Raw genomic sequence first — 23,943 nt, 5'->3', positions numbered from 1 at the left:
CATCTGAGCTCCAAGCCACACAGTAATTTTCAGGCTGACCATGCAGCCATGAGCATCCTCATCCTCCCCAGGAAGGCAGCAGAATGATGCAGCTGGAGGAGGGAGGAGAGCAAAGCAGTAGCATCATTTGCAGTAGCAGAATGGATTAAAATTTGCTGAAGCTGACTGCAAAATCACAGCTTTGTTATGCTAGGAACAAAACCTCCCAAATGAATCTGACTGTACAAAAGAAGAAAAGCAGAACCAGACTCTTGGTTTTGAGTGTTCAAGGAAGACAAACAAAATAGATTGTTCTGGATCAGAAACACCAGATGGTACAGAAGAAGGTTTGAGTATGTTTCCACAGCAGGACCAGCATTAAGACCCTACACCCAGATGCTGTGCCCATGCTAGCTCCTGACTTGAAAGCAGTGCTAATAACTGCTGGAGGATATCTCTTCATTTCTGTGTGATAATGTCTGTACCTCTCTATATTTTTCCCCATTAAGTTGAGAGAGAATTGGTCTGCTCTTTTTTGGGTGTGCATGGAGAGCATGTTGGGAAGCTGCTGGAAGATACAAAGACTAATCTTATGAGGAGTGACTGAGGGAGCTGGGAATGGTTAGTTTGAAAAAGAGGAGATTGAAGGCAGACCTCATTGCTGTCTGCAACTACCTGAAGGAACACTGTGGAGAGGCTGCTGCTGGGCTCTGCTCACAGGTCATTGGAGAGAGAACAAGGGGGAATGGCCTCAAGACAGTAGAAGGGGAGAATCTCCTCCCTGGCCCTGCTGGCCACACTTCTGATGCAGCCAGGCTCTGGTTGGCCCTCTGGGCTGCAAGTGCAATTGTAATTGCAGGCAGAAAGAAGCAACACAGTAGAATATAATTTCCTGGTTCTAGGGGAACAACTTGGGTCAAACACTGTTACCAATTCCCTGTGGAAGCAGGCAGTGGCAGGAGTTTTAAGAAGCAGAAGATGGCAAGCTAGGCTTTCATTGGTTATTTGTAGTTCCTTTTATAAATGTTGGGCACAGACTCAAAACTTCAGCATTCCACATAAAAAGACAGAATCTTGCTGAAAGATCTTTTACAAATCAGCAAGACTGGAAATAATTTGATCCAAGACTTAACCGTGGATGCTCTTTCAGCCATTTCGCTCGAAACTCATTTTGGCTTTCTCTGAGGTAGAGATAAACCACAGCTAAGAGACAGTTATTAAATCTTCTTTATGCATTCTGTATGAAATGTATTAAACTATAAAACCCACTATATTCAAATAAGGTTAAGGGTCTGACTTCAACTTACAAAGACATGGAAATTCAGAAATATTGTCTCTCCCTGCCCTTTACTCGGCGTGAGTAGGCGTTGGAGCACCAATGGCTTGTGCTCATGTTCCTTAAGCCCTCTCTTGAAGGTACATTTTTGACTTCATGGACATTTAGTTGGCATCCTCTCTGTGGACCCAGGTTAAATTCTGCCCTGGACAGTTTGGGAGTTCTATAATTTTTAATTATTTTTTTTTAATGCTGATAGAAATATAAGAGTGAGAAAAGCAAAGAGGAATAGGTCCTTGTTAGTCTCAATGACTGGCTAGGTTTACTTGTATTTTCTGACACATACCTGACAAAGCCCATGTTAATGGCAGACAGGCAGGCAGATGTAGGACATGCATGACACTCAGCATGACTTCATCTCTTTTCCTCTTCATACAGTTCTCCTCATACATATGCAAAGAGCAATTGCATAGTTCTAAAGGAACCTTGGTGTTGAGACTGAAATAAGATTTTGTTCCACAAAATGGCAGGGGACCTTATTCTGTGAAAGAGTCATGGAATCAACAGATTGGAAGAGACCTCCAAGCTCAGCAAGGCCAACCTAGCACCCAGCCCTGGCCAATCAACCAGACCATGGCATAAAGTGTCCCAGCCAGGCTTGGCTTCAACACCTCCAGGGATGGGGACTCCACCACCTCCCTGGGCAGCCCATTCCAATGCCAATCACTCTCTCTGGCAGCAACTTCCTAACATCCAGCCTAGACCTCCCCTGGCACAACTTGAGGCTGTGTCCCCTCGTTGGCTGCCTGGCAGAAGAGCCCAACCCCACCTGGCTACAGCCTCCCTGCAGGCAGCTGCAGGCAGCAATGAGCTCTGCCCTGAGCCTCCTCTGCTGCAGGCTGCACACCCCCAGCTCCCTCAGCCTCTCCTCACAGGGCTGTGCTCCAGGCCTCTTTTCCTGACTACAACAGCAACCAGTGGAGGTCACACTTTATTCTAAAGAAAGGAAGACACAGCTGGAGGGGCTCTCAGCTTCAAAACTACCTCCTACGCTGTGGTGCAGCAGCTTGGGCCTGCAGACCTCTTGGGCAAATTGCAAATTGTGTCTGCTCAGGGTTAATTCAAAGCAAACCCCACTGCAGAGAGAGGGAAGAGTATCATCTGAAGAGGATGGGTATTTTTTCCTGTGTTCCACAACGTTGAACAGAGCTAAGTTTCTCCTTGTTCTCTTCTATTTCTACTTATTCTTTGGTTTTATTGAATTATTGCCAAGGCAGGCAACTGTCTCCATGCAGCTCTCATCAATCTATATGCATAGCAAATAGGCAGAACCATGGTCATTTCAAATGTGGCTTGAGGCTTCCCCCCACATCACAGAGTCACAGAATGTCAGGGGCTGGAAGGGACCTCCAAAGCTTATCCAGTCTAACCCCCCTGCCACAGCAGGATCACCTAGACCAGATCACACAGGAACACATCCAGGCAGGTTTGGAATACTTCCAGAGAAGGAGATTCCACAGCCCCCCTGTTCCAGTGCTCTGTCACCCTCACAGGGAAAAAAAATCCTCCTCATGCGCACATTAAACTTCCTATGCCTCAGTTCCCACCCATTGCCCCTTGCCCTGTCATCAGGGATCACCCAGCAGAGCCTGGCTCCAGATCCTGGCACTCACCTGCACACATTGATAACCATTGCTGAGGTCAGCTCTCAGCTCCTCCTCTCCCAGCAGCACAGCCCCAGCTCCCTCAGGCTCTCCTTGTAAGAGAGATGTTCCACTCCCTTCATCATATTTGGCTCTGTGCTGGACTCTCTCAAGCAGTTCTATGTCCCTCTTGAAGTAGGAAGCCCAGAACTGGACACAGTACTCCAGATGTGGCCTCAGCAGGGCAGAGTTGGGTTTTTTTTTTTGTCTGTTTGAGGTATTTTTGGTTTCTTGTTTGTTGGGTTTTTTTTTGTTGTTATTGTTTTATTTTTTTCCCCAATTAATTTATTTCATACTTCTCAGTGCTTCCCTAATAGGGAATTTGCAGTTTCACTGGGATTTGCCATCTCTGCTAGGAGATCCTAGGAGATGGATCCAAGGTTCTATGCCAGGAGATGAATCCCAGGTTCTATGCCAAGAGATGGATCTCAGGTTCTATGCCAGGAGATGGATCCCAGGTTCTATGCCAGGAGATGGATCCCAGGTTCAATCCAGAAGCAATGCTCCACAGCAGCTGATTAGCATGTCTGTTCAACTCTGCTGTACTTAGGCACGCTGCTGAAGTGCCTGTTTCTGCAGATGAACAATCAATGCTCACCATACAGCCCCTCAGCTGGTACTGCTGTAAGCTGCTAAAAAAAAGCAGAACAAGGGCCATTCCAATAAGAAAACAGTGATGACTGCACTGTGGTAGCCAGAACCAAGGCAGATGATTTGTTGAAGGACAGTCACAAACATTTAGCATTGCAGTTTGACTGTGATAAAAAGTAAAACATACAAACCCCTCAAGCAAATAACCCTCAGCAAAACAGGGTAAGACTTTAGCACCACTGATGTATTTTTACCTTAAGATACTATAGAACAAGGCCCAGGATTTCAGGAATTAATAGAAATGATGATATTCCTTATATAGATATTATTAAACATGTCCCTGTAATAGCTAATCTCTGCTTAAGAATAGGAGCAGTAAGTAGTAGCCTTGATTCAGAACAAGTATTTCTGCCTTATACAGCAGACACTCAGGAATAGCTCATCCATGAGAAGTGGTCATCTCCTCTTGCTGTGAATGTCAATCAGATCTCCTCTTGTGGTATGCTCTGTAAAGGCTGACTCCATCACAACTTGCCAAAGACTTCTTTAGCACCAGAGATCTTTGTTTGTTTGCTTGTTTGTGGTTTTGTTTGTTTGCTTGGTTGATTTTGTTCACTTGTTCTTGGGTTTTTTTAATCGTGGAACAAAGGCATGGCATGAAACTGTCAAAATAGAAAGCCCAAAAAAGCATTTGATTGGATTTGAGGATGACAGCTCCACCGAGAGGAGAACCATGTAGTTAGAAGTGGCAGTTAACCAGTAGTTCTTCTAACCAGTAGTTAGTCTGAAGTTCTTGGAGATCCAGAAGGAAAATCTCAGTAAAGAAGGAAATTTTATTCTCAAGCCCAAGAATCTATCCCAGCCCTTAAAAACTGCTGGTGGATGACGTGTGGGTGATGTATTTTTATCAGCCTATCAAGTGTGAATGGGACTGGATTTACTTGCTACAACAGGAAGCTCTAATGGAAACTATGCCTCAGTCCAGTCCTGACCTCCACTGTTGGGCTCGTCTCCCAGGCAACTAGTCTCAAGTTGTGCCAGGGCAGGTCTAGGCTGGATGTTAGGATGAAGTTGTTGCCAGGGAGAGTGACTGGCATTGGAATGGGCTGCCCAGGTTGGTGGTGGAGTTGCTGTCTCTGGAAGTGTTGAAGCCAAGCCTGGATGAAGGACTTAGTGCCATGGTCTGTTTGACTGGATAGAGCCATGGTCTGGTTGACTGGATAGGGCTGGGTGCTAGGTTGGACTGGATGGTCTTGGAGTCTCTTCCAACCTGCTTGATTCTGTGGTTCTATGAACACCATTGTTATGAACTGAAAAACCTGCCATGAACATGAGAATTCCTTTTCAGTGCTATGCTTGTGACCAGTCCTCTATTCTGTCTGTCCTTTCTCCTGACTACTCAGCTGATAATGACAATTGTAAAACGTCTGCAAACATAGATGGGTACTTTTAATGGTATCACACATTCACATCCAGATTTGTTCCCAAGATATCTGGGTACGATGCAATTGCCAGATACACAATCTATGAACCCTCACTTTTGGGAAGAAAACCCCAAATGCCTTTAAACAGTCTTTTAAAAATGCAAAATAAAGGTTGGAACCACCATTTTCCTTTAAAAAATTGGGGAAAGCAGAGTTTCTGAAACCCTGCTACAGTCACAGAGTCAGAGAATGGTTTAGGTTGGAAGGGACCTCAAAGCTCAGCCAGTTCCAAACCCCTGTCATAGGCAGGGACACCCCTCACTAGAACAGATTGCTCAAGGCCTCATCCAACCTGGCATTGAACACCTCCAGGGAGGCTGTGGAGCACAGAAGCACCCAATGTGGTCTTTGATCACATTGGGTGCTTCTGTGCTCCACAACCTCCCCGGGCAACCTGTTCCAGTGTCTCCCCACCCTCACTGTAAAGAACCCTTTACTCTTCCAGTTTAAACCCATAAACCAGTCCTCCTTTACACTCCAGGGAAAAAGAAAAACCCATCCCATAGCATCTACTTCTAGATGCTTCCTGATTGATTTAACAAGATAAGTGGAAGAGTGGAAAATTGGCAACCTTAGCACTTGGGTATATCTTGCAATTGAGAACTAGCATACACCATACTGTGATGTATTTTTGAGCCTTCCCCACATACCATGTGGACAGTGTAGCGCCCATAATACCCCTTGATAAGAGAGGAAATCTAGGAAGGGGGGGAAAGGAACTTCATGTTTCCCTTTATTTCACTGACCATGACAAATAACTTGCTCCTAAGGCTCAGTGCTATGTTTTGTTTCAGGACTGGCCTGCCTTTTGTGTGTCTGCAAGGCCACATTAAATTTGGTAACTTGAACTGAACCAGCTGGCAGTGCCTTCGAAGCATATGGGAATGGATGGAAGCTGCAAATATGCAAGGTGAATTTTACATTTTCCTGTTTCTCTCACTGCTTATTTAAGCTCTTGACTCTGTGAGATGTTGTGTGCTTAATTCCTACTGTAGGCAATGGCAGATGAGTGTGTAAGAACTTTTTTGTGAGAAGCAAAACACGGGGTTGGGTCCAGCCCATGTGTCTATTGCTCCTCTAGCTGTGAAACTGGCTGCATATCATTGGTTTGGAATGAGAAAATACAGCAAGAGTCAGGTTTTCTCTCTGCTTTGTAGCAAAGGGAAGGCTGAGAGGGTCCTTAACTTTTTAGAAGTGATCTTTACTTAGAATCATAGAACCAACTAGGTGGGAGAAGACCTCCAAGCTCATCTAGTCCAACCCATCACCCAGCCCTGTCCAATCAACTAGACCATGGCACTAAGTGCCTCATCCAGACTTTTTTTGAACACCTTTAGGGAACTGGAATGGGCTGCCCAGGGAGGTGGTGCAAATGTGATAATTTGAGGCTGGTCATTTTGACTGCAAACAAATTAAACAAGACAGAGGCAGTGGCTGAAATAAATAAAGCTGCCTCTTTCATTACATGTTTGACAACACTTGATTTGAGACACCACTAGGCAGGTTTAAAACCTGTTTAAATACTCTGAAACATATATATCACCACTATTAAGCTTTGATGCCACATTGCAAGTGTTTCTGTTTAAATACCCTGACACATGCTTACTTAGTGCATGCCCACAATGTCAACAGCTCTTAAAACAAACCAAGTTCTTAAAGGATTTGAGTTCATTCTGATGAAGAAATAAAAACAACCAAACCCTGAACAACAACAACAACAACAAAAAAACCACTAACAGATTAATTACTTGGTTTTAAATATTCTGTAATCTTAATGTCATTTTCTTTTGCATCCTCCCAGATCCCAGTGTCATACTCAGTTTAAGGACATGAAACAGGACATCCGCACAAAAGGGATAGACCCTTCATCCTATTATCATTTAATTAACTACTCTCTAGAAGCTGATGAGCACTGAGCTTTGCTCTGTAAGGTAAACAGTCCCGGGGGTCAGCAAGTAAAGCAACAATTTCAGCAGGGATTTTCTCAGCAAAATCTCATGGCTACTCTTTTAGCTCTTGGTTGGCCCTCCTGGCTCTCAAAATATAGCCCACAAAACATGGAACAAAATGATTTTCCAACCCAGCTATTCTTAAATGTGTGGGAGAAAGCATTTCTTTAAAGAGCCAGCTCCATGAAAAAGGGTCTTGTGATGCCTGCACATAATGAATAAAAGCCATTGTCAGTCACACATTTCCTTCTGCTCAGGAGAATGAGGAAATCTTCTCTTCATAAGGGATGATCAGGCATAGTTGTCTGGAGATGCCAGGTAAAAATGAGTATAGATGAAGGAGACTAAAACAAAAAGATGCTGGGCTAGGCTCTTTTCTAAACTAAGCTACTTCCATTTCTCTTTGGCTAAGAATATGATCCATGTCTGCTGCTGCTGCCCCCGCTGGTACTAGAGGGAGCAGCTGGGGGAGACATTAGGGCAGATAAGAAAATGGCCTTTTCTCCCAGATATACTTACATGGTTCTTGTAATTCTGATGGTCTGGCCACTGCAGAGCCTCCAGGAGAACCTGTGGAATGGCTGGACAGCTTCGGACTGAAGATCTGTCCTGCTGGTACTCTGACTCCAAGGACGGCTCCAGGCGTGACAATCTGAACAGAGGGTGAGTGCATACAACACTTCCCCTCATCTCCTATCTCCATGTCTCTACCTCCAGCTTTTTTTGGCTCAAAGGAGCTGCTGATCCATTTGTGGGTTGCTTGGCTAATGACTTTCTTAGGTCTCCAGCCTGCTATGCAAACTCTTTCATCCACATTGCTGCTTGGCAAGAAATGTCCCATGAGTTCTCCATTGCACAGGGAATATTCACACCGCAGAGTCTCACTCCAGCAGACAGCATTTAAAGAATAACAACTCTTTTGGTACCAGCAGATACAGATCATGTTTCTCAAGTCATTTGGTCCTATTTATATGAGAAAAGCAATGACACTATTCTCACAGGCTGGTAGAGGAACCTCTTTCAAGACTATTTTGGAGACATTCACTCGAACGTTGAATGGCTTTGAAAACTCAGTGCCCTTCTGAACAAATGTTCCTTCCTTTTAAACTTCTAAAAACTGATTCATTCTTTTTAATCTCCTGCAACTTTTATTTCTTTTCCTAGAAAATGCATTTACATGAGCTAAAGTGGCCAAGTCTGATACACCACTGAATTACCCTGGAGAGGGCCTTGCTTTCTCAGTCCAGAGAGGCAAAACCTGTAGCAGTATTAACATTTTCTGTTCCCGTCTCCACAAATGCATCATTCTGAAAACCCCAGAGAAAATGTCCCCTACAAAACAAAAGAACACTTAACAGATTAGCACACGTAGCTTTTTAATTTTTACAAACTGTACAGATAACTGCCACAAATCTCAGGTGCTTTTACCATCCTGATGATTAAATCATCTCTGTAAGTAGCAGGAAAAAATTTATAACCTCTCAGGGCCTGCATCATTAAGTACTGAAAATAACTTGAAGTGCTGTGCAAAGCAAATGGTCTAGTTGTAAACTCCTACAGACTCCCAGGAAGTTGAAGCCTCTCTTAAGGCAATAGTCAGTAATATTTCCTATAAATAAAAAGTCAGCCCTCTACTTTGTGCTGCTGGATGTTCCAGTCATGCTGGAACTGACACCTCCACCTCTGCGTGAGGGTTGCTGTACCAGCACACATCTGTATGCACCTGCATGCACTGCTCATCTAGATCATGGAATCACAGAATTGCAGAATGGTGGACATTGGAAGGGATCTTTCTAGATAATCCAGTCCAGCGTCCCTGCCAAAGCAGGGTCATCCACAGCAGGTTGCCCACAGTCACAATGCTCAGGTGGGTTTGGAATCTCTCCAGAGAAGGAGATTCCACAACCTCTCTGGGCAGCCTGCTCCAGGGCTTCAACACTCTCACAGTAAAGATTTTCCTCATGGTCAGGTGGAACCTCCTGGGTTCTAATTTGTGTCCATTGCCTCTATCCTATCACAGTGAACCACTGAAAAGAGACTTGCTTCTGCTTGACGCCCACCCTTCAGATACTTGTTAACATTAATAAGATCTCCTCTCAGTCTTCTCCAGACTAAACAGCCTCAGGTCTCAGCCATTCCTCATCAGAAGAGGTGCTCCAGTCCCTTAATAATCTTCATAGCATTCCTTGGACTCTCTCCAGCCCCTGTCCCTCTTAAACTGGGGAGCCCAGAACTGGGCACAATACTCCAGATGTGGTGTCTCTAGGGCAGAGGGGGAGGACAACTCTTCCAGAAGCAGAGAATCTCCACCACCTTTCTCCACAACAGGCTGAAAACTAAAATCTATGGTCCATGAATACCAAGTTTCTCAACAGCAGCTTTTCAATACAGAGCTCACAATCTGTCTCCCATTCACTTTGTCAAATCATGGTCCACATATCAGCCACTCTCAGCAGTGATATATCTGTCAGGCGTCAAGCACATTTCTCGCAAACGAAAGTCTTTTTTAGGATCTTTTAACTTTCGAAATGTCTAATCCCAAACATGCAAAATAATGAGTCACACGCCAAAAAATCATGAGATTTAGAAGAAAAAAAAATGTTAATGCCTTTCCCTTTGCTTTCTGAAGCTTTTTCTGGGTCATGTTTTCAAGCTTTCCTCCAAGGCCATGGGGGCTTTCAAACATTATTAAAAAGAAAGCAAGAGAGATCCTTTTGTAATTGCATCTTTAAGGAAAAGATTTATTGCCATCAGACTTAAAACTGTGTTGAACTGACAACCAGGAATCTTCAGAGATGGTCTGGATCAAACAATCCTGCAAAAGGCATATTGCTTCAAACCTGTTTTCTCTAGTTGTTGTTGGCTTTTGGGTGGGGTTTTTTTAAACATGAGTTATGGATATTCTTTTTCAGGTAATTAAGCAGGTTGTTAGACATAGAGGGAAGTCGAGAGTTAATCTTCTTGAAGGACTCATTCACAGTATCAAAATACCTGAGTACAGACTACAGATCTTCACACAAACGGTTTTCTTCACCTGAAATTGCTAAGTTGTTTCTTCTCAGTACTGAGTCCCCTTGAAATCTTTGCTTTGATTTGTTTTTCTCGGTGATAAGTCACTTTCGTGTGACAATGAGCATCACACATCTGCTTAGAAGTTCTTCAGTTCCCCACTGTTTCATGAAATAAATGTTCATGAGCATTGATAAATGTAACCATTCCTGTTAATTATCATCATCTGTGTTTATTTGCATGGCATTCACTGATTTGTTTTTACTTAAAGTAGGCAAAGCATTCCTTTCTTTTCATAATACATTCCTCTATAGAGCATTATCTAAGCTCAGTATAGTGTCCTTCCTCCATCCTTTTTCTTCCACCCTTTCTGTCCTGATTAAAACTACCAGAGACTCAGCAGGAAACCCAGTGGGATTGCTCACAGTGTCTTGAAGTCACCCTTTCTTTCATTGTTTTTGCCTGTTAAACCTTGTTTTGCTCGGCAGTCCTTTTCCTGCATCCCACTGGATTATCAACTTCCCTTTGTCAGCATGCTTGTTTGCAGCTAATTGTGCTTCTGTCCATTGTCCCCTCATAATTTTCTTCTCCATCCTTCCTGCCCGCTCAGTTCGCCCATCTCAAGCATCCCTCCTCCATCCATCCTGGTGTCAGTACTGTCCACAGCTCCATCAGCCCCAGCTGATGTACTTCATGAATGGTTCTTTTTACTTTCCACTTGTTTACTGATTTCTGGGGTATGCATATGGAGCACACTTTAGTTTTGCTACCACGAACTCTGGGCAATGTCTTTGCTGCTGGGACAGAAGATGAAGGACTCACCTAACCCACCAGATCCTGCTTACAGCTTGACCCTGTTCAACCTCAGAGGGCTGCCAGGGGAGCCAGGGCACGGTGAGCCTGACCCGATCTTTGCAAAACAGTGGCGGAGGTGGACCTGGGAGCCCTGCGCATGGGCTTAAAACCACGGAGATGGGCAGGGAGACGTGGAAATGCGCCGGGATGCTACCCAAGGGACCTGCCCTTGGCCGACCCACGGCGGAGCCTAAAGCCGGCCGAACCAGCCGCGCCGCTGCCGCCCTGCCCTCCCGCCTCCCCTCGGTGCCGCAGCCGGGCCGGGCTGGTCCGAAGGCTCAGCGGCGGCAGGCCGCGGAGGGGATGCCATAGTAACCGGCGGGGGGCCGGGCGGCGCCGGGGGGCCGGGCGGGGAGGGCGGGGCCGCCGGCGGCATGGCGGGCGCGGCAGCGCCCCCTCTCCGCGGCTCCCAGCCCCGTCCCCGCTGGCCGCAAATGGCTCTTCCCTCGCCGGCCTCTTTGTGTGAAGCACACTCGGAACAGCGACTCTGCGCCGCGTCCCCTGCCGCCGCCCGCCGAGCCGAGCGCAGCCGTGCTGTTCTGTGCCGTGCCGGGCTGTGCTGAGGCAGGAGAAGCGGCCGGCGTGGGGCGGCCATTGCAGCGCGGGCAGCCTGCTTCGCCGCTCCTCCCCGGGGGTGCGCGGGGGGCTCCAGCTGCCGCCTCCTCCGACACCCTCCCAGCTCCGCTGCTCGGGGTGGAGAGCAAGCAAAACACACGGCCACCAAACCCCACCAAATAAATACCAACAATAACACTTAAAAAAAAAAAGGGGAGGAAAAAAAAAAAAAAAGAAGGAAAGAAAGAAAGGAAGGAAAAGAAAGAAAACGGGGATTAAAAAAAAAAAAAAGAAAAAAAAAAAAAAAAAAAAGGACCGGGAAGAGAACGGAGGGAGCGAGCGAGAGGGAGGGAGGGAGAAGCGAACCAACTCCGAGACTCCCATAAAGAGCCGCACACACGGAGCGAGCGCCCCGGTGCCGAGGCGTGGGGGAAACAATAAGTACTCGAAGTTACCTGCCCTGCCGTAGAAGAAGGAGGGTTTGTCGATTCTCCCGCAGACATCTGCAGACCGGTGCTTTTTTGGAAGAGATTTTTTTTTATTACTTTCCCCCCCCCTTCCTCTCTCCTCTCTCTTTCTTTACAAACCACAAACGGATGTGAGGCAGGGAAGGTGTTTCTTTGACTACTGAAGTCAGGCACCTCTTTTTTATTCTTCTCAGTTTTGTTGTGTTTCTCCCCCCCCTTCCCCACACACACACGCACTCACATACACACGCACACCTTTTTGCACCAACATTAACGACAAAAAGACAAGGAAAGGAGTTTGCTTGATGTTTTAGTGAAATGGACGTAAGATTTTATTCGCCACCTCCTCAGCCTGCAGCCGCTCCTGATACGCCTTGTTTGGGACCTTCCCCCTGCCTGGACCCCTACTATTGCAACAAGGTGACTCGTGTTTTGTGTCGTCTGAGGTGTTGTTTGTATCTGTGCTGTCGTTGTGCTCGTTGTCGCGGCGCGGTTGCATGAGCGGGCGCTGCGCTGCGAGCCGCGCACCAAGTTGGGCAGAGGCACCGGGCAGCGGCACTTGGCCGGGGTTTGGGGAGCACAAGTGCCGCCCGTCTCATAGAGGGACTGCCGGGACACACCGGCTCCCCTGCAGGCACCCCAAATTAAAACCCCGGAGTAGTTTAGGGGCGGGCGGCTGGAGAGAGGGGAGGTGGTGTGTGGGGGTGGGTGGGGGAGGCATTTTCCATAACATCTTCCCTTTCGGGGAATCAGCGTGGCCGAGGATGTTGATGGTGAATTTCCAGGGCTGCTGTTCAAGATCGCGCCTGCCACAGACCGGCTGAAACTCTGCCCCGCCGCAGTCCTTGTGTCAAAGTGGTACTTGGTGGTGCCGGGAGCACGTTAGGGTGTGTGTGACATACGGATATGCATACGTACACATATATATATGACATATATGTATGTACACACTGCATACACACACCTCTCTCGATATGCACAATAAGGATGTATAGGGGTGACAAGTTGGTTCGGAACAGGGTCTCCACTTTGTCCCGGCTGTGCAGATGCCCTACCAGTTTCTCTGTAACTTGATTAAACCGCTGCAAATAGCATCAGTTGAGTTAAAACTTAGCTCTTCAGATCACCGAACTCCGGATAAGAGGCAGCTGAGGCTGGGCTTGCTTACGAGAGTTTGGTGCTGCCATCCCGGAGCACTTCGCGTTACTTTTGATGCGGAGGAAGGGGGCTGGGGGGCTCCCGCATTGTTACAGCCTCTGAAGCCTGAGCCAGCTGGTGCTTTCTGCGGGAGCTGCACTTTCTCTGCTGTGGGGAATGGGCTTTGCACAGGAATAAAGCGCTTGGCCATAGGAAATAATAAGTGAGCCCTCCTTGACACATTCCCTCCGGGAGAAGAAATCTTCCCCAAAGATGTATTTAAACCTGGATTGGGTAGGAAAAAGGCTGTGGCGCGGCTGCAGCAGATGTTTGGGGCTTGTTGTTTGGTTTGTTTTTTTTTTCACAGCGTAAACTCAGCGGTGCGCAGGTCTGGCCGCTGGTGCGGAGCGGCGAGGAGGGTTGAGCGGGGCGATGCTCCCCGGCCCGCCGCGGCCAGCCCGGCTCCGCGGCTCAGCTGTTGCGGTGCCGGTTCTCGCTTTTTAGGGCGATGTTCCGGGGAGTCTCTTGCACCGCAGGCAGCTCTACCGGTGCAGAGAGAAAGAGCGAAAATAGCGAGTGTCGGCGCCGGGATGAAGCCCTCTCAGCTTTCAGGGAAGATTTCCCACATGGTCTCATCTACCAATCACAACAGCAAGGACCAAATTCATCCTGGCTGCCTTTCACAGGCACTCGATGGAGTCCTAGGATTCAGGGATAAATCTGGCCCTTTGTGGCGGCTGCCTGAGGATATTTCGGGAAGGGATCCCAGAGGTATGGCTGTTAGCGGCGATGGAGGGAAGCTGTGTGCTGCAGCATCTGGCAGAGCTGCCGTGTAGGTGGGAAGTTTGTGCCAGGAGTGAACTTTGTTCGACAGGAAGAGTCCAGATGCACAGGAGCCTGTTCTGTGTGCTTTCATTTTTTTATTTGGTTTTGTTTTGGTCTTGTAAGTGCTCTGAGTAGTAATGAGGCTGCTGCTACCTTTGATCTGTGGCTTGCCCTTAGTCTCTCTATTGTCTACTTTTGCAAGTTGTAACCCTAAACTGTTGCCAAAGGGAGAAGTTTGGGCTGATATTAATGACACAAGCACCAAAGTGTCTGAAGACCCATTTGGCAACAGAAATGGACAAACGTTATTAAACCTATCAGTGATTTAAAGCTTCAAAAAGAAGGTAATGACTTGAATACACATTTCACTCATCATTCCTGAGATAGCAGGCCAGATTTAATTTAAAAGTTAAATGCTTTGGAAAATCAGGAATTACTTTAATACATTAAATCATTTTCCAATTAAAGTCCTTAAATCATTTTTGGTGAGTTGCACTGCAAACCGAATAAATTAATTTGGAAAGTCATTTTCAGACTTTCTTTACTAACCCGTCAAAGCTTCTTTTAAGTCATACCATGTATGAGGGAGCAAACTGTTCTTTTTAAATGCAAATGAGACTCTCATTCTGTAGACAAGTTGCAACTCTTCTATTTCACTTTGCCTGAACTGATAATGTGCTTAAAAGTGCACAGTCATAAGACATATGTTTTATGCTTGGAAAAGACTTCCCAGGAATATTTCAATCTAAGATGCCAAGCATGGGACCGATGTCTTTTTCGGATGTGCTTGCCGCTGACCAGTGATTGCATTAAGTGGGCAGAGGTTTGCCAGGCCCCTCGGAGGCATGCATTTACCCAACATCTCATTTTTCACCCCCTTCACTCTCCCTCAGTGTGATTAACACTGCTGTGAAAACTTATCTGACTTGTTCTAAACATGTCGTCAAGTTACAGTATTGCTCTGTCACTCATTTTCCTGCCGTGTGTATTTAGGGAGTTTGAAGGGCAGGAGGCCTGCAGAAGTTTGTGCTCAGGAAGTTTGGTTGAGAGTTTGCTCTTCATCTCGCCCAGGAAAGGAGGTGATGGCTGGAGTGTGATGGTTCCATGTTCTAGATGGGACTTGATTATGCTTCTACCTGCAAAACTCATTCAGAACTTGTGTCTTGTTTCTTGCACATTTAGCTAAAGCTCACTTTGAGCACTGAGTAATGGATTTGGCCCTTGTTTTCATAACTGGGTTTTGACAAATAGAGTAGATTTCAATTCTTTCCACCTTAAATCTGCTTGAGCTGCTGGTCATTTAGGAAGCGTTCCCCAGATGATTACATTTTTAACTTCTCTGATTGTTCTGTTAGCACCAGTTTGCTCCCCATCAGATGATTGTTGGCAGCTTAGGAGTGAGTTGCCAGGCACATGCACGGGATCATGCTACTGACACTGCAATTTTCTGTAGCCAAAAGGGGAAAAAAGCGATAATGGAGATTGAAAGAATCGCCTCTTATCTTACAATTTCCAGTTGGCAGGCTTTGGTTCAGAAGGCTGCTTAGATCTTTATTTTACAAAACCTCAAATAGCATTCTAAGCATCTTAGTCCAATATTTCCCTCTCCGCTGTGCAAGCTCATTATTCTCTGCATATATTGTCGTGCCGGCTTTGCCTTGGTGCTCTCACAATGCCCACGGAGAGAGAAGAGGGAAAGAACAATGCAAACAATGTTGGTTATGACAACTGTGTGAGGTATCTCTTACACAAACAGACAGAAGGGGCTGTGTGCTGCGGTATATAGGTCAGCCTTGGAAATACCATCGCGGAGCTCTTGCGCTGGACAGATAGATTTGGAGTTGAGGTTCTGCTGTTCACCTCTTGAAACCTGGAGCATAATTGCATCTCAGATGCGTACAGGCTAATGTGAAGAACCTGCTCAGCTGGAAGTTTAATTTGGGAAGCATCATGTCCCTTGAGTTGGGTGCTAGGAAAGGAGTAGCTGGGGTAAATTCAAGTGTTTCAATTTGGTAGAAGAGTATGGTCAAGGATTTCAGGCTGCGCAAAGAGGTGGGATGATGAGCTCCAATGTTTACGTAGAAAGCAATAAACATCCTTGTGGTTTTCCTCCTTGTGTCACCTCCAAAGACCACTCTGATCAGCACAGTGAGAGGAACTGCTGTATTTCCACACTTACAACTTCACAGTGTTTTCAGATATCTGCTCACATAAAGTGTAGTTACATAATTATATTTTGACACAGCTAATGGCAGGGCTGCTGACCCCTGCCAAGAATAGGGAGAAAATAATAGTCCTTCCTGCTCCCAGTGGTTAGCTTTGCAGAATTATGCACTAGATTCTTCTGTAGTTTGCTACCTGCTTCAAAAATACTGGAGCCTACAACTCATCTTTCTTGCATTCACTGCTAGTTGTCAGTGCAGTGGAAAAATACAGCCAGACAGCAGAGGTAGAGTGATAGACTGTAGTTGTTTTTTGAAAGAGGAATAAAGTGAGAGAGGGAAGCCTTCAAAATGAGAAAAGCAGAGTGATGTTGGGTAGAAGTGGATAAAGAGATATAACACAGAGCTTTACAAGCAGGTAACAATCCTGCTCGTAATCAGAATGCCACAGAGCAAAAGAGCACCTATTTATACCCAGCATTCAGAATAATTTGTTGTGTAAACTTAACCCTACCATGGAGACTACTCTGAGTGAAATGTTCCATGGCTGTTTACAAAGTGCACATTATTTCCAGTGGCTTGCTTCTCTCCAGTCCCTATCTTAAACCCAGGATTGTGGTGAGCCAGTGCTCTGAAGGACAGCTCTGAAGCTGAAATGCTGTGTTAGTGTTTTGACAGTATTTAAGGTTGTTCTCATCTGATTTGTTTGTTCTGAGCACATCGTTGGTTTTGGTTTTTTACCACAGATAACTACCTTGTCCCTTACTGCATTAGAATCATGCTGGAAATTTGTTGCTGCCTCTCCAAGGAAAGATGAAACAGTTGCTTTAGTGCTGACTGCTGATTTTTAAGTCTTAAGTGTTTCAGTTACATTTCAAAGGAAGAAAAGAAGGAAGAAGGGCAGTGGGCTTTTCTTTCCTGGCTTATTGGATCTTAGAATATAGTCTCAGAGTTGTGGGCAAGACTCAAGTCTGCCTCCTTAAATTCCAGTGTTTTGGAAAGAAGTGGTCCCAGTTTTGGTGGAATTACAGAGCGTGATTTTTGTATGTGCCTTTGAAAGATCTTTCTCAAAGATGTCCATCAACCAAAATGTTCACAGTCATTCTTGTTTTCTTTTCTTTCTGCCAAACATCAGTATCTTGAGAGAAATTCTGCTGTCTTCTCTTACCAGAATGATGTGTTTTATCTCTAGGGCATTTTCCTCCACCAGCCAATTGTAAGGTCTTCTGGAAAAAGAAAGAAAGGGGAAAAAAGTGAAAACTGTAAGCTATTAAGGATGCTGAATTAGCTAAACACCACAGAGCTTGCAGTACCTTTGGTGTTTACATCAAACCAAAGAGCAGCTGGAGCTGCGTTTAAGGGCTTAGGGAGCTGAAGGGCTGGGGGATTGGACAGTCCTAATTCCCCTTGAGTTGGGCGTGCATTTGGGATGATCACAGTTTAGCAGGAAGAACTGAGGTCTTCCAGGGAAAGAATCGAACTCCTCTCCTGATTCCTATCACAGCAGGACTTTCTCATCTGGCTAACACTGTACAGGGGCATTGGAAATTTGATTGTGTTTAAAACATGACATTACATTAAACAGAGAAATGTCCCAATCAGGCTGGGATTAAGATCAAAATTGTTGGCTATTTAAATCCTGTGTTGGTAACAAATATAACAAAGCATAGACAGCAGAAGTAAAATGCTGCCTTTGACTGCTCTCATCATGGTTCAAGAGTGACCTGAAAGCACCACTTCTTGTGCTGAGAGGATAGTCCCTGGATCAACGCAGACCTTGGCTTCTGGAACTGACAGCAGTGGCAATTAGTGGCAGCCTTGTTTATCTTTCTGAAGTGGACACACGCTCCGTGGATGTCTAGCATGGGCTGCACACGCAAAAATACTTACTTTAAACATAGCGTATCCAAACTGAAATGTTTGCTGCTGCAGTTGGACTAGATGATTGTTGTAGGTCCCTTCCAACTGAAATAGTCAGATCTAGTCTGTTCTGTGGCTTTAGTTGCACGACTAGGTACCGACTTTCTGCCCAAGGAGTGATTTCTCATTAAGAACAATGAGTTACAAACTGCTCCAAAACAGCTGCTAGCAGAAGTGCCAAATGACTGATAATGACAGCAGCACTTCCACCATACTTTCAGCCACGGAATTCACATCGTCCTGAATGAGATTTTCTTGGTCATAACATTTTTTTCCTTACAGCACTCAGTTGGAAAATGGCAGCATCTCATTATTTCATGGCTGGGCACAGACCACGTAGCATTAACAGCAGCAGCAAACATTTCCTTTCCACAGCAGCAACCTCCAAAATCTCATCTCCTTTTCCGCTGGAATATCTCCATTTCATGTTCGTTGGATGTGATCAGTTTTAGGTTGGTACATCAGGGCATCAAATAACTCTTGACTTAAAGCTCCAAAGCCCAAATTCTTTTTCAGCAGAAATCTTGATGCAACCAACATTTCTCATGTCCATGGTTTTCTTTTGCTTCTTCTGTTTGCAGTCGGCAGCTTATTTTTAGCCTTTGAATTTCATATGGCTCCACTAATATTTGTATCTTATCTTTCAGCTGCACATATGCTAACACTGTGCCTGAACTGTTCATTTAATATTTCTCACTGGGCTGCTATTTGATTTGCTCTAGACCCTTGTAGTATGGTTTCCTCCCAAGCTAGATGCTGCATTCTGAGTTGCAACCTAACTTGAATTACACAAGCATCTGACAAATCCAGGTTAGTGGAAATGTCAGAATGTTTTAGCATTCACATTCTTGACTGTTAAACCACTCTCTACCAATCAAAAGTGGCACAAGTGGCTTTTCCCCCCTTTTTTTTTTCAAAGGTACTGCTGGCTAAGCATGGAAATTGAGCTGCTGTGGTAGTACTTTTGTCTCCTGCTATTGTTGTTGATGATTATATGGTCTTAAAGGTCAAATGGAAGTTACTCTGGCTTGTATGCGGTTTTGTTATATTAAGGAAGTCTGCACTGAACTCCAGTTACTTACTCTACATGCAAAAAGACATCAGAACTCCAAAATCAGACAGTGATAACCTGTACTTAGGGAAGTAGGTCAGTAAAGGAAATATGAAGCCTGCAATATGAAGCAAAAGCAGCTCCTGCCAGAAAAATGAGATGATTATGTATACATATAAATTCCTATTGTATCAATACTGCTCTGTATGGATATACACACACATGTCTGCTTCTGCTTCATTATATATTGCTCACTTAGAAGAAAGTGAACTTTGAGGATCTGCTGTTTCTATCCTGGGTTGTAAGTAGCTGGCTGCAAAGTCATTTTCTGGTCTCAGTTGCCAGAAGTGCATAGGTTTGTGTTCATGAATAAGGGGAAACATTTGTTTCTTGCACAGTCATCTTGTTTGCATCAACCTGAAATAATAACAAATAGTAAAAGGCAAAGCAGTAGTCAAAAGAGACAACAACCTTTCAAAAACCCCCAAACCAAAATACAATTTATCATTTGGCAGGCACAGTTGTGACCATTAGTCCTAGAAACCTGCAGATAGTAGAGGCTTAATATCAAAGCTAATGATTTATTTTATGTTAATGACTTTCTGCTGGGGCATAAAAGACTGCTCATAATGGACTCTCAGGGCTGTGTTCAGTTGCAAGGGCTAATGGGATAATCCTACCCAAAATTAAGCTTTTTGAAGTAAGCCATGATTTTTTTTTTCAAGCTGACTCTTGAAAATGCATTGGCAAATGGATAATTTTAAGAACTGCTTGTACTCTTAGTGGGAAATATATAAGGAAAGGGTTTTTTTTCTTCATTAGCAGTTCTCTTATTTATATTGGAAACATCTGCTTATGTCTTTTTTGTACAGTTCTGAAGAGTCATATTAATGCTGTGGAAGCTGTTGGCTTTAATGTTTTTATCAAAGTACACTAAGTTTTGGTGAGGCTCAGTTGTTTTTGCAGGTTGAACAAAGGAAAAGAAGCATCATTTTATTCTTATTCTTTTTTCCCCTCATTGGCCTACCCAGGAATTCACTAAATGGCAATAAAACTCTTCATTTTGCATTGGGAAGTTTTTCTAAATCCTGTTTACCATTAGTTATAACCAACATTATATTTCAATAAGAGATAATTTGCCTACTAAAGTTCACATAATGTGCTAATCATGTCTAGTGGTTAATAAAGGCCTCCTATCTCACTCCCCTGATGGCTATAAAAGGCTATTATGTTCATGGCAGCAGTTCAGGTACAGCTGCTGTGTGTTAATAATGCATCATTGTCCCACTAATAAACACAGCAAAGGTCAGCAACCCCGAGCACCTAAACCACCTATTCTCTTTCCAAAATATTTATTAACACCTTAATGGCCTATCTATTCATTTTGCTTTGGATTACATCAGTTAATGACCCTCACAGAGTCCTGAGCGCTCAGGTCTTGCAACCTACATGCTGCTGTGGGCTGTTGCTCTCATTTTACCTCCTAAACATTTCTTCTTCTCCCCAACTCTGTGTTATTTCTTGGAGTTGTGATTAGCATTCCGTGGTCGCTTCATGATTAACTTACTTTGTTACTTAGTTGGGAGATTTTCATTATGGTTTCCTCCCCCCTCCTTGCCTATTTAAGATTATATTTAGAGGCTGAGTTCTCATTAGTTAAGACACTCCATAGAAATGGTAACTGAAAAGCAGAGGGATTGTGTAAGGCACATTCACACATGCGTGCACAGGGAGGTTCATGTGCGTATGCAGCTGCACTTCCTTCTCTCAGTTCCATACAGAATTTGATTCTGGTGACTTCTGTTTTCCTTTTTGGTGTAGGTTGCTGTATTCATGAAGGTTTTTTAACATGCATTTTCTACAGACAAAGAACATACTCACATGGGATTTCCATTTTGCCAGGGAAACATGCAAATCAATAGGCCAGCACTTATCTGCATTAAAATTAGGTATACTGTAATTTATGGGCACAGTGATATTGTATTTGTCTTGCATAGGCTCAGATATTCTTTAAGGTGGCCTGGCAATGTGTCCTTAGAGAAAAGCAAAAGTGCTAATTGAACAAAATCTCACATTCTCATCTTGTACCATTGCCTTTTGTTTTCTGTTACTCATTTTGAAAACCTGATGTTTGGGTTTTGGTTTTTTTTTCCTCTCTTTCTCTTTCCCCCCCCCCCCCCCTCCCCTGTGCTGTGTGATTTACAAACAAATGTGCAGAGGGCAGGCAAAAAATACCACCAAGAAATGAAAAAAAGCTTAACTAGCTGCAGCACAATGACACATTTGTCATGCTTTAAATATATAATACATAGGCTAAACTATGTACAGAGGCAGTTGTGATATATGTAGTGTCTGGCTCCGTCGCTATTGTTTGTAGTCTCTACGGTTGTCATAGGTTGTTCTCTGCACATCATACCCGTGCAGCAGAATTTGACACAATTTCTAGCTTTCAGCCCCACACCGTTTTCACTGCACAATATACATGAGTTTGACAGGGTGTGTTGAGGACAACTCTGGCAAGCAATTGATATTTTGAAGTGGCAAGCGTTTCAGCAGCTGCCTGCTTGTGAAAAAGGAATGATAAGATATACTGTATTGTTAGTTTCAGGCAAAGCATTAAGGTCTAAGCTCTGTAAAAATGTACACATTATTCGTCAGTGGTGAAGCAAGCCTTTTATGTTTTTTAGAGCTTAGCTCTCTGGCTGATGTGAACTAGAATGACATTGGTTTAATGGTCAGTAAATGAATAGGAGTACTTTGAATTTGAACCGCTGCCAACTTTACACCGACAAAGAGACTGACAAAAGAAAGATTTCATGTGAAAGCAAAGCACAGGCGATGTTTGGGGAGGTGGGGAGGGGGGGAGAGGGGAGCCCAACAGAAATCTTCTCCAACGCAGCCTTGTAATGCTACTAAAATTGTTAAAACACATCCATTTTACATGCCTCAGCGGCTGCAAACCTAAGCCGTTTCGTCTAATGTTCTTTAAAACCTGTTGTGTACACACAGAGCCCTTTAGAACATATTCATATGGAATTTACAGTGTGTTTTTCTAAATACCACACTGTGCCCCCAAGGCCTGTTGGCAGAACATCAGAGTTGTCCACTGCTGGAGTTCCCAAGTCTCTATCTGGGAGTGGGAAATTGTAGTTTAATCAGTTATGGCACTTTCAGTGTGTAGCATTCATTAGTAAGGCAATTTGTCATGACTGTTAATAGTCAGGATGCATCTGCTCTGCCTTCAGTTCTGGAGCGTTGATAAGCAAGAGGGCAAAGATTTCGAGATGAAATAGTATTTAGCACGTTGGGAAACGGCAGTTCAAGGTTAGCACTCAGCAAACAGCAGATTAATAGCAACCTATTTCTTTTTACTGCTTTTACCTTTGCAGATCTGATTCTGTAGTCCCCTAATGCTCTTAGGAGTTGTGCATTACGTAACTGGGTATTAGAAAGCAAACGGGAGCATCTTCAGTGTTTATCAAAGACTTCTCCTCTGCTGTCGTGAATTCAGAGTTAGGATATTGACAAAGATTTGCAGATGCTCCTAATTGAGCCTCATCATTTCCCAGTGTGTCAGTGCTACTCAGTATCTTTATTTTCCTCTCATTTGTTGTTGGCAGTAGCAGACCTTTCACAACACGAGTTTCGTGGCTGGGCAGCTCGTAACGTTAGAAAAGATACCGAGTGCCCACCAAAGAGACAACATGCAATTAGGATAATGTTCTCACTAAAAACTGGCTTGTAATCATTGCTCATTGTTCTAAATATGAAAGGTTAAATTGTTTCCTCCAGTCAAGGAAGGTTAGAGGGTTGGTTTTTTTTCCCACGTGTATCTGCTCACCCTCCTGTATTACATAATACCTTAGCTTCACACACAACAGCTTCGTGCCACCTTTTAATTTTTAGTGAAAAGCCCCCCAAATTTTAACATAATGATTTCTTTAGAAGCTGAGCCCAATCTTGGTAAAATCCCTTCTTGCCAGTAACAAAAGCTGTTACTGTTTAAGTTCCTGTTCAGCAGTTAGTTGGTATGCTTCACTGGGTGTTGTCAAAAAGGCTTTTCTCTTGATTGACAACCCCGCAGGAATGTGAATGGAGATTTTAATTGCATATCATGTGTGCATATCAGAGTGAGTGGATTCACTGACTCTGCTTAGCTCCCTATCTCTACAGGTCAGCCATGCCAAAACAGTTCTTCTTCTTCTTCTTCTTTTTATTTTTTTTAAATAAGAAATTGATATATTTCCCAGAGAGAGAAAGAGAGAGAGAGAGAGAGAGGCATGCAAGTGAAGAGTGGCCTGTGAAGCAAAAACTTCCTCTTGAATCTCAGAAGCAAAATGTGTACACTAAGTTTTCTAGAATGTTTCAACACAATGAAGAGGTATTTTGAGGATGTAAATTCATTCGAAGTGCAAGGTGCCAAGGACTGATAGAATGTAACTTTCTTCTGGCATTTGCTTGCAGAAGTGTCTTTAGCTTCTTAATTTTTATCTATCTATCTATCTATCTATCTATCTATCTATCTATCTATCTATCTATCTATCTATCTATCAATCAATCATAGAATCAAACAGGTTGGAAGAGACCTCCAAGATCATCCAGTCCAACCTATCACCAGCCCTATCCAATCAACCAGACCATGGCACTAAGTGCCCCATCCAGTCTTTTCTTGTACACCTCCAAGGACAGTGACTCCACCACCTCCCTGGGCAGCCCATTCCAAAGCCAGTCACTCTCTCTGTGAAGAACTTCCTCCTAACATCCAACCTATACCTCTCCCTGTGTATCTACTTATCTGTGTATCTATTTATCTATGTATCTATCTGTCTGTCTGTCTATCTATCTATCTATCAATCATCTGTTCTCCCAAGAGTCCTTTGAACAAAACCAGTCCAAAGAAGAGGTAAAGGAGTGGACAAATTTACAGAGGCATCTTGCCCATGTAGCTTGCACCTGGCACTTAGGGACATGGTTTAGGAT

General features: G+C 44.3%; 1 protein-coding gene across 1 annotated transcript in view; it reads left to right on the top strand.

Annotated features, from left to right (window-relative positions):
* Nucleotides 1-11,191: 11,191 nt before the first annotated feature.
* TOX (thymocyte selection associated high mobility group box) overlaps nt 11,192-23,943 on the top strand; it is a 232,783-nt gene continuing 220,031 nt past the window's right edge. Inside the window, exon 1 of the mRNA XM_064170508.1 lies at nt 11,192-12,288. Within this exon, the coding sequence (XP_064026578.1) occupies nt 12,187-12,288 (102 nt within the window). The 5' untranslated portion in view covers nt 11,192-12,186. The remainder of the gene's footprint in view (nt 12,289-23,943) is intronic.

This window comes from Pogoniulus pusillus, chromosome 34 (assembly GCF_015220805.1).
Source record: "Pogoniulus pusillus isolate bPogPus1 chromosome 34, bPogPus1.pri, whole genome shotgun sequence".
Classification (NCBI taxonomy): domain Eukaryota; kingdom Metazoa; phylum Chordata; class Aves; order Piciformes; family Lybiidae; genus Pogoniulus; species Pogoniulus pusillus.
Note: the sequence above shows the minus strand (reverse complement) of the source record. Positions and strands in the feature narration are given on the sequence as shown.